Here is a 13,181-nt window from a genome sequence, read left to right as displayed (position 1 = left end):
TTCACAATTTCCATTTCTTCCTGTAGAAATATTATTCTGTATAAATTACCACATGGGTATTGTTTTGACCCTCCACAGCAATACAGTTTGAACTTATAATTTCAAATTGTTGAATGGCTGATTTAAGAGATTTCTTTATAGCATACATTGATCTGCACCCTTTTATATAGAGGACTTGAGAGCATCCACAGATTTGGTATCTGCAGGGAATCCTGGAGCTAATTCCCTGCAGATACCAAGGGACAACGTAAGTTTTCTGGAAGCCAAAGTTACATGCAGATTTTGGACTGCGTGGAGGATCGGTACCCCCTAATAACCGCATTGTTCAAAGGTCAACTGTATATACTTTTCTACCCCATTCTACTAGGAATAACTTACATGATGGAAGAATTTGATTCCCTATTATATTTTAAATACTAGTTAATTTGTAATAATGTTTATGTAGTTTTCTTTTAATCCCAAATTCTAGTTTCCTAACCAGATCTCTTTTTCACTCTATTAAATATACAGTTGATAACAATTGTTAATATGATTTAAGGTTGTCACTGAGCAACTTGATTAATGATATAAACATCTTATGGCATTGCTCAGATTTATTAACTTAGCATCTATGAAAGGACATTAGTTTAGCAAAGATTTAAATATGTTACATGTTGTATTCATAAAGAAGCACTACTACTTCCAGGGTGTTCAAAAAGAATGGGAATTACTATGAAAGAGGTTTTTCACCACCTCTTGTGTTCAAAATGAATGTGAAACAGAACATATATAACCAGTGGGGTTGGGGGGTAATAAAACAAATCAGTTGTGAATTATCGGAAGATGTAAGTTATCACTATTGATTCAAAAGAAGACTATAATATTTGCATTAATCTCAGAAACAGGCATGAAACTTATTTTGGTAAAAAACTGAAATTCACACCAATATTAAGTAAACCATAGGAGGTCAACCTATTTCTAGATTGAAAAATGCTACTGCTTTTGTTTGCCAGGCCCTGCTAAGAAAGAGACTCCTTCAGTATTTGAAATGTGTCTGCTTGCATTACTAGTGATTGTCCAATGATAGTTTTTCTAAGTGTGGTTGAAATTACCCTGAAAATGAAATTAATTTCTCTATATGAATATTTATATACATACTATTAATAAAGCAGTTGATATTTTTAGATTATTCTACAATTTACAAATCACTGCAGCATTTCATTTAATCCTCTGGAAACCCTATAAAGGTAGGCATATTTAAAAAGCAATGGTCTTGGTTTGAAGACAAACGATCGGCTGGCGGACGGTTGAAAGCTGGACAGCTACTTAGTGGCTAGAGACTATAAGACTAGAACCCTGGTGCTTCTCGATTCCCAGGGCAAACTCTTTCCTCTACATCTTTCAAAATGTCATGAACTCAATCTTCGTAGAGACCAATAAGGCTCAGTGCTTGTGAACATGAGCCTTTAAGTCCTACGGGTGCCGTTGGATCCCTCACTTACCCTTACATGGTATGTGAGCTCACTGTGCCTCCACGTTCTCCCCCACTCCCTCCAAAATGAATAAAATAAAACCAGCCGCCTTACACAGAGCTGTTCTAATGTTTCAATGGGATAACAGCATATGACATACACTAAGTAGCCAGTAAATAGTCAACATTATTATGAAGAACATTTAACGTGATTGAGAGGTCTAATTAGCACTTTGCCTCACTTCTCTGGTTATTTAAGGAACGGCCTTTTTGTCACCGTTCCCTACTTACATTGGTGCAGCGTCAAAATCTAGCACAAGCGGTAGTTCAAAATATGACAGAGGTACCACCTTACAATTGTATTTGGCTATCCATATCTAGATATTGTTTTTATCCAAGGTCATGAATACAGTTAGCATCGAAGACAAGGGATACAAAGTATAACCATTGCTGTGTCTGGTTATTGCTAGTTATTAATCACAGTTTTAATTATTTATAGGGATGTTTAATGAATGCTGTCTCTATTCCACAGAGGCTATTCATGCACCAGTGTGGTGGAAAAAAAAAGAAAAGAAAAAGAAGAGCCATTTCTAAAGAATAACATCTGGGACACTTTCAACTGTTAGATTATTTCAATTATTTTCCATTGCCTTAAAAAAAATCAAACAGATGAAGAGGTATATAATAGTCTCAGTGACCTTATCCACTTTTATCCCAAGCAAATCAAAGCTCTTAGTATAGAAAGAACTGAGCTGAATTATTGAACCAGATTTTTAGTAGAAACAGAGACCAAGAGATGACCTCCAAAAAACCTCAACTTCTGCCTCTTCATTCAATACAAATTCCTAATTACTTTTGATCAATATGGATAGATATTTGAACTTCAGCTTTGCAGACATAGAATGTTTTTGCTAACAATTTTTCACTTAGTGTAGGGAAAGCAAGGTAAATCCAGAGAGCACCTGTTCTTAATTTGAGGGAAAAAGCAGTACATCCTCAGGAAAATTCAGTTACATACACACATATGTAGATGTATGTGTATTTTTATATGTGCACAAACACAGGCACTTAATTAAATATAGGTATCTAAAGCTAATTATCCAAAAACTTGCATTTAATTTAATTCTTGACCTTATCACCAACTAATTTTATGATGTTGAATTGGTCATTTAAACTCAGCCTGTTTCTTTAATTATATAATGAGAATATTAATACTTATACTGCCTATCTGATAACGTTTGAAATAATTTATGTGAAACCTCATTCCGGCTTTGTAAAGCAGTACATTTGAATAAAAGATTTCTGGATTTTTATCTATGCAAAAAAAAGTAATCAAAACTTTAAATATTTGCCTCAGGTGATCCGGAAGGGAGAAGTCAGCTGTTGTTGGACCTGTACACCATGTAAAGAAAATGAGTATGTCTTTGATGAATATACCTGCAAGGCGTGCCAGCTGGGGTCCTGGCCCACTGATGACCTTACAGGTACATGTATCACAATGTTAGCATAGGTAGCTCCGTCAAAAATCAACTGAAAAAGACACAGACATGGGAGGAGTAGGTCACATCTCCAAGTATTACTCATCTGGGTGGTCTTGTTTATGTGGCAGAGAATTCCCTTAGGAACAGAAGCCTTCCCAACACCTGGCTAACCATGAAAATCTTTAGATCTGAGGGAGAAATTGGCCTATATTCCCATCCTCACACCAAACTAGATCAGAATCTGTAGGTTTTCTACTGGGCATTTTCACCCCATCCTCAGGATATTCCCAGAATTTACTCTGCAGGGCCCCAGTTAACTATCAGTTGTGGCGGTGAGAGAGAGGTACTAGACAAAAAGAGACTAAAATATGTCCATGACATATCTAAGAGCAAAAATCAGTACACATCTAAGAGCAAAAAACAGTAGTACAGAATTGGATAGAAGTTGATCTAAAACTCTTTGTTTCTCTTAGTGCCTTTCCTTAATCTAAACCAGGAACCTCCAGGTAATGAGTTTTCAAATAATGTCATTAGAGGACAAGACTCATCTCTGCTCAGTTTTTGTTTGTTTTGTTCTGTTTCTGTGGGGTTTTTTTGTTTGTTTCTTTGTTTTTGTATTGTTTTGGTTTGGGTTTTTTATCCAAAAATATTAAGGGATATGTCATTATGCTCTCAAAATTTTATTTTCTAGTTATTTCTAAGTTTTACAATCACAACCACTTTATAACTCACATTTTACATTTTAGTATCAGGGCTGCTAATAATTCTTATTTACACACAATGACATTTTATTCTTCCATGTCCATACATGTGTTTTCTTCTCTGCCTGGAATGCATTTACTTCTATTTATTTGAATAACTCCTACTCGCCGTTCCTTAATCTGTTCAGATGTCACCTTTTTGATGAAATCTTCTTTGATATACTTAGACTGATAAGTCCCCTATTTTTTATTTCTAAAGCACATTCTACTCCCCTCTTTACATCATTTTTCAAACTGGATGTTAGTGGCCAATATCCTTATCTGCCACCCCCACTGAATCATTAATTTCTCAAGGATATAACTGTATCTCAACCATTTTTGCATTCCCAGCATCTAACACAATCCCTGTTATAGAGTAGGCCCTCAGTAAAAGTGTGTCAACCTGCAGTAAAATGATAGGGAGGGTTATAAACAAAGATCAAAGTAGGTATTAGGGCCATCCTATGAAGAGAGGCTTTAACTAAGGAATTTGGACTTTATCCTATAGATAGTGTTGGGCCTGCAGACACGTTTAAGCAAAAGAATGAAATGATTCCTCTGGCTACATGCATGCATGTGAGTGTGTGTGTAGGGCTTGGGGGAGGAAGGGGGAGGGGTGATAAATGCCAAACATGGAAAAGTCTCCAAATTGATATTGTGTGAATTTGAACTTTAATTGGGATCTACAGCACTTTTCCAAAGAGCCTGTAGCTGTTTGCAACCCTATCTCACTGACTGAGGCAAAGTCACAGATCACTTGGAGCCAGAAGACTGCTCTAATGGCTACAGAGACGTTTGGGGCTAGAATATTATAAGGCTTTCTTCTACCTTCTTGGCTTATAGTTAACCCCACTTCAGCCTACAACATGACACCTTAGGTCACTGTTGGGTCAGTGCCCTCATTGTGATAACAGCAACTAACATATACATCATGCTTCCCGTGTGCCAGGAACTGTCTGAAGCATCTTACAAATGTTAATTCATTTAATCCCAACACAACTCTGTAAGATTGTTAGCACAGTTGAGATCTGAGCCCACTTAGAATTATTTGAATAATTATTTACAAAAACAGCTAGGAGTGGCAATCAACTGACATTAATGTCTATCTATAAACTTGTATATATGTACATATTCATAGAAAGATGTCTGAAATGAAGGTTATCTACTGTTAAGGAAAGATGTTTATGAGTGGCGGGATTGTGGGTTAATTTTTCATACACACATACATACATACATACACATAAGTGTATGTAAACATATATGCATATATTATTGAATTATGTACTGTGAGAATGACTTTTCATCAATAAAGCCATTAAAATAAACTTTAAGCTAGCCGTATTCTTAATAGCCCTCATAAACTGGAAGGAACCAGGGAATTAGGAAAAGAGAAGGAGAGAATCTGGCACAAACACCAGGAAGAAAAGGAACAAAAGTTAAACATGGAGGGCAAGGGCAGAATGTAGACAATGTCCATAATTCAACCTATTTTCATTGAAGGCAGTAAGTAGTTGTTCTTTATCTAACAACCATCAGGTATGAATAGGACAAACAGGATACCTGTCCTTAAAGAGATCATCATCCTAAATATTTACTGTTAACAGCAGAGACTGGAATGGTGTAGGAGCCTGTATCAGTGGAAACTACTCAAATGAGGTTTAAAGCTGCCTCCCCAATGAATTGCTTACATGCAAGAATTAAAGATGGGAGGTGAGCAAACTGAAATGAAAAAGAAGAGTGTTTTGGACATAGACTACAGGAACTGAGAGTGTGTGTGATGGGCATGGGGATTGAGAGAGGCAAGCTAGGCAAAAGCCAACTCTTAGAGGGCTTTGTAAGCCACGAAAAATAATTTAAAGTTCATTCTAAGGGAAATTAAAATCATTTGTTTATTCATTCAGTCATCTAATTATTCATTCAACAAATATAGATCTAAGTGCTAAAAATATTTTGATGACCAAAACATAAAATTATCTGTCCCCATGATGTTTACATTCTATTGGAGAAAATAGTTTTAAATGAAGCAATTATTATCTCCAGAAATATCCAAAAATTGAATAAGAAAGGAAGTGCAATCAAAGTGGACCACATTATGTACATAGTCACAATGTAAAGAGTAGATCTTGTTTAAAAACATGAACAGGGAGGATACTGATTTCAGAATAGTGGTTTCATCTAGGAAAAGAGAAGGAAAGAAGTCAGATGGGAGTTACAAAAATGATTTCAATTATATCTGTAAGTTCTGTGTGTGTGTGTGTGTGTAATTTGAAACAAATGACAAAATATCAACATTTCTTAAATCTGAATTGTATGTTTATTTTAAACTTCCCTACTTGGTTGAAATTTTTATATTTAAAATACTTCATACTATTTGAGCTACTTAAATATTGAATGCTGAAAGAAAATGTGAAAATAAAGACTAAATTGGGGATTTTAAAAGAAGGATAAAAGAAAATGATAGTAAGGACATTTTGCAAATCACAGTGTGAATCTATTTGTGGTTTGGACTATGATACTGCAGTGAGAATAAAGAGCAATGAAAAAATATGCTTAGAAAATAAAATCAATAGTAGGAGGTTAATCGTTTCCCTGAGAGAAGAAGGAACTACAATGTGGTCTGGCTTGAGAGAGAAAGGAGGAAAAATTGTGGAAGGCAACAACTTGGGCTAGACACTCAGAGAATTCCCTAAAAGCTTCTGCTAAGACAATTTTTTCACTGCACACTGCTCCTCACCAGGTACAGGCAAAATTGTCCTAGAAAGAATCTTTAATTTGTTTTCTCTCAAACAATTGAGGATGACATATAAGTAGCAAATCTTGAGCTTCCCATTCCAAACATAGCCAAAGGCATGGAAACACTTCCAGGTGGGTTTGCCAACTCTGGCAACCTTCCAACAAACCCAAGTGAAAAAGAAAAAGCAAAAATAATGTGGCTTTCCAAAAGTAACTCGGTGTAATGTAGTCAATAATATTGTGATAAGTTTGCACAGCGACAGACAATTACTAAAATTAGTGGGTCGATCACATTGTAAGGTATAAAAATGTCAAATCACTATATTGTGGAACTGATAGAAGTTACATAAGATTGTATGCCAACTATACTTAAAAAAGGAAAATCTGATAAATAAATGTAATATTTAAAAAAGTAATTTGGTGGGAAGCTTTATGATAGGAAGTTAGAATGTTTTCCTGCTTTTTCACTCATAAAGAAATGCGTCTTATTTATTTTAAGTGCAAAGCTGTACAATGGAATGAAGGCTGTGTGTATCAACATTTTAATGTCAATAGAAACATTCTCTAGGAAGTTCCTTTGGTTCCCTGAGTTACTTAATTGCTTTGGAGGTTGGAACCTTTGCATCTTCGTTTAAGGGGAAAAAAAGAGAACAGAGTCAAACAAAAGGCAGTTGGTGGGAACCTAGGAGGAAGTGGAGGATGAGCTCCAAGGGGGTGTAACCACTGACAAGTTGTATAACTCCAGCATTTCAGTTACTCTGTTCTTTCAAATGGTTTCTTCATTTGTGTTGCTCAATTGTTCCACTTATCCTGGAAATTGTTTTTTTTTCTTTTTTTACCTTTTAACAAATAAGTACATTAAATGAAAACATCAGAGGATTGCTTTTTATTACCAATGATTGTAATTATCGTAAGCATTATCCTTTTGAATCCAATAAGGTAAATATTATAATTTTACACTTGAATTAATTAAGAACCAGGAAGATTCTACATGCTGCTCAAGATCACAAAACTAGTGTAAAATCAAGCCCGGGTACTGTGATTACACTATTTTATGCTACCTGCCTTTTTTCACAATCACCTTATGAATCCCCCTCCCCATATTTTTAGAAAATTACAGAAAGAGAAAAAATTCAGCTTTCAAGCCAGTTACATGTTACTTATCACCAGGGTGCTCTGATATCTTTCATTTCAAACATGCTTAAAATGCACTACCTATTTGATTATTACAATTCAATTTAGAAGAAAAAATTGTTTTAAAAAATCCTTGGTGTTTATTAAATATTATGTTTCTGTTCTTTAGGGGAGTGTAGATGAGAAATGTGTTTATTTTTTATGATTATAATTTAATAAATAATTCCTGTTAGTATTAAAAATGGAACAGATTTTCAGAAGGGTAACCTCTAATTTCTTGCCTTCTAGGTTAGCCAATAATTTGAGTAGGAATATATACGACACAGTTGGTCATTCATTCATTCATTCATTCATTCTGCAAAAGTTCTTTTATCAAGTTTCTATAACTATTTTCAACACTGTTCTAGGTTCTAGTGAAACAGATATAAAAGGAAGATGTCTGACCTATGTGGAATCAAACACCCATAGTAGAAGAGAGCTGACTTAAATAAGTTGTTGCATTAAAGTACAACATATGATATATACAATAATTGAACCATATGTCAGGTGCAATGGTGGCACAAAGGATAGAAGTCCTCATTAACAAAGAATTCCAACTAGATACAAACACAGCACTGGGTGCTGAATGGCAGAGTGATCATGGAGCCACAGTTCCCACCCTCAACTATTCCAGAGTCTGAACAGACACAAATACAAATAAAGAGGTTATTTCAATATATTAAGTATGCCCAGTATATACTAAAAACTGATTTAATGTCTGTCCAATGAAAGAATAAAAGAGAGATGGGAAGTCAGGGAAAAAATAAAGGAACAAATGAAAAAACAAAAGAAGGAAAGAAAGTACTAGGATGAGAGTAAACATTTATCATGATAGGAACATTAAGGAGAGAATATTGATAAGGTCTTGGAAGTTGAGGGGTACCTTCTGAGAGGAAATGGAATCAATGCATGTGAAAATGAGAAGTTAATCAAGTAAAACGGAGATAAATTTTCAAGCAGAAAAAACAGAACCTAAGGATGATACCACATGTCCTAACTATGAAATGTGTATTTGTTCCAATATCACTAAGTTGTTCATAGGCAAGTGAATCATATTCCACATTCACCTTTTTATCAAAGTCTGTATTATGGGAACCATCCTTTTTTAAAGAACAAACATCATAATGGTTACCAGCTGTAAAAGAGACTACCTTGACTAATGATAGAATTCCCAGGTCCCTAAGCACTTCCTAGATTTTTCTTGTTCAATTTGCTACATAAACACCAATACTATCTAGGGAAGGTGAATTTTTGAAAAATGTAGAGCATATCTCTAACAATCCATCTGTATAATCTTCCAATAGCATAGTGGTTTAAATCAAAAGGCTATGGAGTCAGACAAATCTATGTTGAAATCCATTTTCCACCAATGACTCATTGTGAGACTTTAAGCAAATTGATTTTCTTCTCTGAGCTGCAATTTCCTCTTCCATAAAATGGAGGTAATAGTAGTAACTAATTCATAGATTTATTGGGGAGATTAAATAGCATACAAATAGTTTAACACCTTTTAATAGTTCAATTATATTAACTGTTATCTCTCTAGTGTTAAAAAATGTTTTAAAAATAGCGATGAGAAGTAAGCACAGAGATGGATAAATTGATTTAAGAATGAATAAGAAAATGAAAAAAAAAAAAAGTTCCAACCTCTCTCTATTGAATGTCTTTCATATTTGAAAGTAAGAACCTTTAAGTCATTGACCATCTAGCCAAGTGAATGGCACAGAGTGATAAATTTGTATTTGTTAAACTAAACTCACTATTATATAAATCTCTTTTAAATTCACTTAGATTATCTTTTTGGGACTTCTGATTCTAAATAAATGGATTACACAGGTTAATGGTGATCTGGAAATTCCATAAAGGTAGTCATAAGCCATAACAATACTAAAAGGCATCTGCCATTTTCCATTTTAAGTCACTCTCCCTGGTTAAAAAAAAAAAAAAAAAAAGGAAGAAGAAGAAGAAGAAGAAGAAGAAGAAGAAGAAGAAGAAGAAGAAGAAGAAGAAGAAGAAGAAGAAGAAGAAGCAGAAGAGGAAGAGGAAGAAGAAAGAAAAAGGTTTTCTGGTTTAATTGATGACTTCATTATCCACTTTTGATATTTTTCTCACATACAAGAGGACAAAAATATATTTTTTAACCTTCTCAGAAGGGATCTAGCATCTATTGCCTCCAATATTTAAATTTAAATTCAACTATTTGTTGGGTAGTATTTGAAATAAAACTAAAGATAGAGTTTTGTAGTGTAGTGCTCTGTCTTGATCCTCTTTTCTATCTACATTTGCTTCCTTGGAGATCTTAACCAGTCTCATATTATTAAACAGCATCTACATACTGAAAAATTCTGAATTTAAATATATAGCCTAGACTCCTCATCTGATCTCCAGACTTGAATATCTAACTGCCTACTTGACATATTTTTTGAATATCTACATAATAGATAACTCGAATCTTACTTTCCAAAGCTGAAATCCAGGTCTTCACTCTCCTGATCCCCAAGGCTGCTCTATCTTTAGTATTCTACATTTTACCCAATGGCAAACTCATTCTTTCATTAGCTCAGACCAATAACTTTGGGATCATCTTTTGACTTCTCTGATATCCTTAGTCAATTAGTAATAAAACTCCATTGACACTTCCTCAAATACAGAATTCTACTGCTATCTCCATTGTAAGATCCCTGGTCTTAGCAATCATCACAAATAACCTCCCAACTAGACTTCCCCTGTCCCTACTTACTTCTCAAGACACCAGGCAGAGAACCCTTTTTAAAAAGTAAGCCCATTGTCGTAGATTAAATGACCGTATAGGCATGGATTTATTTCTGGGCTCTCTGTTCTGTTCCATTGATCTATGTGTGTGTGTGTGTGTTTTTTTATGACAGTGCCATGCTGTTTTGATTACTGTAGCCTTGTAGTATAATTTGATGTCAGGTATCGTTATACCTCCCACTTTTTTCTTATTTCTCAAGATTGCTGAGGCTATCAAGGGTCTTTTATGGTCCCAAATAAATTTTAGGATCATATGTTCCATTTCTGTGGAAAATGTTTTTGGTAGTTTGATAGGAATTGTGTTGAATCTGTATATTGCTTTAGGCAGTATGGACATTTTAACTATATTAATTCTTCCTATCCATCAGCATGGTATGTGTTTCCATCTATGTGTATCTTCTTTAATTTCTCTCTTCAGTGTCTTATAATTTTCTAAGTACAGATCTTTTACTTCTTTGGTTAAATTTATTCCCAGGTATCATATATTCTTTGAAGCAATTGTAAATGGGGTTGTTTTCTTAATTTCTCCTTCTGATATTTTATTATTGATATGTACAAATGAAACTGATTTCTAAATATTAATTTTGTATTCTGCTACTTTACTAAATTCATTTATCGGTTCTCATAGAGGGAGGGGGGATGGGGATAAGTGGGAAGTTGAAGGGATTAGAAAGCACAGTCGGTAACCACAAGATTGCCACGGGGATACAAAAGTCAATTTGGGGAATGTAATCAATAATGTTGTAAAGATTTTGTAGGATATCTGATGGACACTTCTCTCATTATGGAGACTGCCTTAGGGGTGATGTAGATCCCTGATCACTGCACTGTACACCTGAAGCTGAAGCTAAACAATAATGAATGTCAATTACAATTATATATATATGTAAATATATATATACATATATACGTATATGTGTGTGTGTGTATATATATATACATAAGAAGCAGAGTACAGCATTAGGAATAGAGACAGTGGAAATTTAATGGCTGTGTGCAATGTCAGAGGAGTAATGGATGGGGGTAGGGGGGTTGTCACTGTGTGAGGGATATAAATGACAAATTTCTAACTATTACATTGTTTTGTGCACCTGAGCCTAATAAAACAATGTTTAAAAAAATAAAAATAAAAAAATAAAATAGGGGGAAAGAAAAGTAAACCCAATTATATTTACTCTATTGTCTGAGAACCTGCAATGATTCCCTGTTTTATTTAAAGTCAAAGTCCTTACAAATTCATGTTCTGTATTATCTGGCTCCTTGTTATATCTTTGGACTACTTTCCCCTTCTCTTCATCTTCCCTTACCCCAACACATAGTTCCTTTTGTTCTTCTTTTAAAACATCTAGAAGTATTTCTCCTAGTGTCATTCCATCAGCTGTTCTCTGCCTAGAATGTTCCACCCCAGATACCCTGGGGCTCTTATCCTTCCCTCCTTCAAGTCTTCGCTCAAATGTCTACCCTGAATATTACAAATTGTGCCCCCTTACCGTTACCCTCTTCTATCTCTTATTTTCTCCATTCGATATATAAACTTTTATTCTATTATGTTTTTGTGTATTAATTTATTTTTGTTGAGCATATCTTGTCAGTCTCCCCAGTCAGAATATAAGCTAAAGAGTAATGTTTGTTTGTTTGCTTTTTTTTGGGGGGGGGAGGGGATGATAAGGTGGGACCCGTTTTATTCACTTGGAAATATCAAGATTCTAGAACACAACAGGCACTGAATAAAGATTTGCTGAAGAAATAAATTGCAGAATGGAAAAAATGAAACAAATCCCCATGTATTGAGTGCCTATCACTCATTATAATAGGAACTTTGTGTTCTACCAACTAATCCTCCTTTCACTTCAAAGCATTTGGAATTATTATCTCCCTTTTACAGAAAACTGAGGTTGAAAATGTAAAATATCTGTGCTGTGTTCATACAGTACATAGCATAGTAAGGCTCAAGCCTTACTGTAAAAGTCTTTCTGTAAAACTAATGTTTTGATTTCCTTAACACAATGCTGCAGATAACACGGAAATGGCCATAAATCACTGGATTCTTTTTGAAAAGATCTCTAAAATGCTATGAAACAATTTGTGCAATGGTCCTTTATAAACAATGAGCTCAATGGAGTTGTTTCAGTTAATGCTGAGAAGAACACTGATTTTTTTTTAAATGAAATGCTAGACCTTATACATTGAAATATTGTAAAATGCCTTCTTACTCTTCCAATTTCTCAATTCTCATTAACTTACAAATTTGTTTATCCCACCAGATGAGTCAAAAAGGTGGTATATTTATAAATGTGACAGCATTTGCTTCAGGAAAAAAAATGTTAAAAGTCCCTCTTTCAATGGAACTTTTCAAAACAGGCCCTCAAAGACAGCAGAAACCAATTTTTCTCTTGCCAGAAACTATGCAATGAAAAATGTATACTGTGTTGTTCTTCACAATGATAAATTTATGGAATTGTTAAAAACAATGTCATCGTGGTCAAAAACCATTCTGATATAACCAGACTGAAGAAACTAATGTGGTTTCATTGATTGCAGTTTTTGATAAATATAGCTTACCCAGAATAAATTATCACATTTCTCCCCAAGAACATAAAACATCATAACACTGTGCTTACCACTACATTCTATAACCCACTTGGAAAATGCTTCATAAAGCATTGATATATCATTTGACTAATATGAAACAGATAAATATCCTCTATCTTGCCACCTCTTAAAAATCACATTAAATCGAGTGAAACATTCAGAGAGCATATGTGCTGCCTTGTACTTACAAACAATTTAAGATAATATAATACCATTTACTTGGGGCTGTGTATATATAAA

The 13,181-nt window shown here is 34.4% G+C and overlaps 1 protein-coding gene across 10 annotated transcripts in view; it reads left to right on the top strand.

The window, feature by feature from the left end:
* Positions 1 to 13,181, top strand: part of GRM5 (glutamate metabotropic receptor 5) — a 444,875-nt gene that overhangs the window by 360,620 nt on the left and 71,074 nt on the right. For all 10 annotated transcript variants that reach the window (XR_013994346.1, XM_081064769.1, XM_081064761.1 and 7 more), the window contains one exon: positions 2,808 to 2,934. Coding sequence is in view for 9 of the 10 variants with exons in the window: in XM_081064769.1 (XP_080920895.1) it covers positions 2,808 to 2,934 (127 nt within the window). In the remaining variant the exon portion in view is untranslated. The remainder of the gene's footprint in view (positions 1 to 2,807; positions 2,935 to 13,181) is intronic.

The sequence above is a fragment of the Rhinolophus hipposideros genome, assembly GCF_964194185.1.
Source record: "Rhinolophus hipposideros genome assembly, chromosome: 10".
NCBI lineage: Eukaryota > Metazoa > Chordata > Mammalia > Chiroptera > Rhinolophidae > Rhinolophus > Rhinolophus hipposideros.
This window is presented reverse-complemented; position numbering and strand designations above follow the sequence as displayed.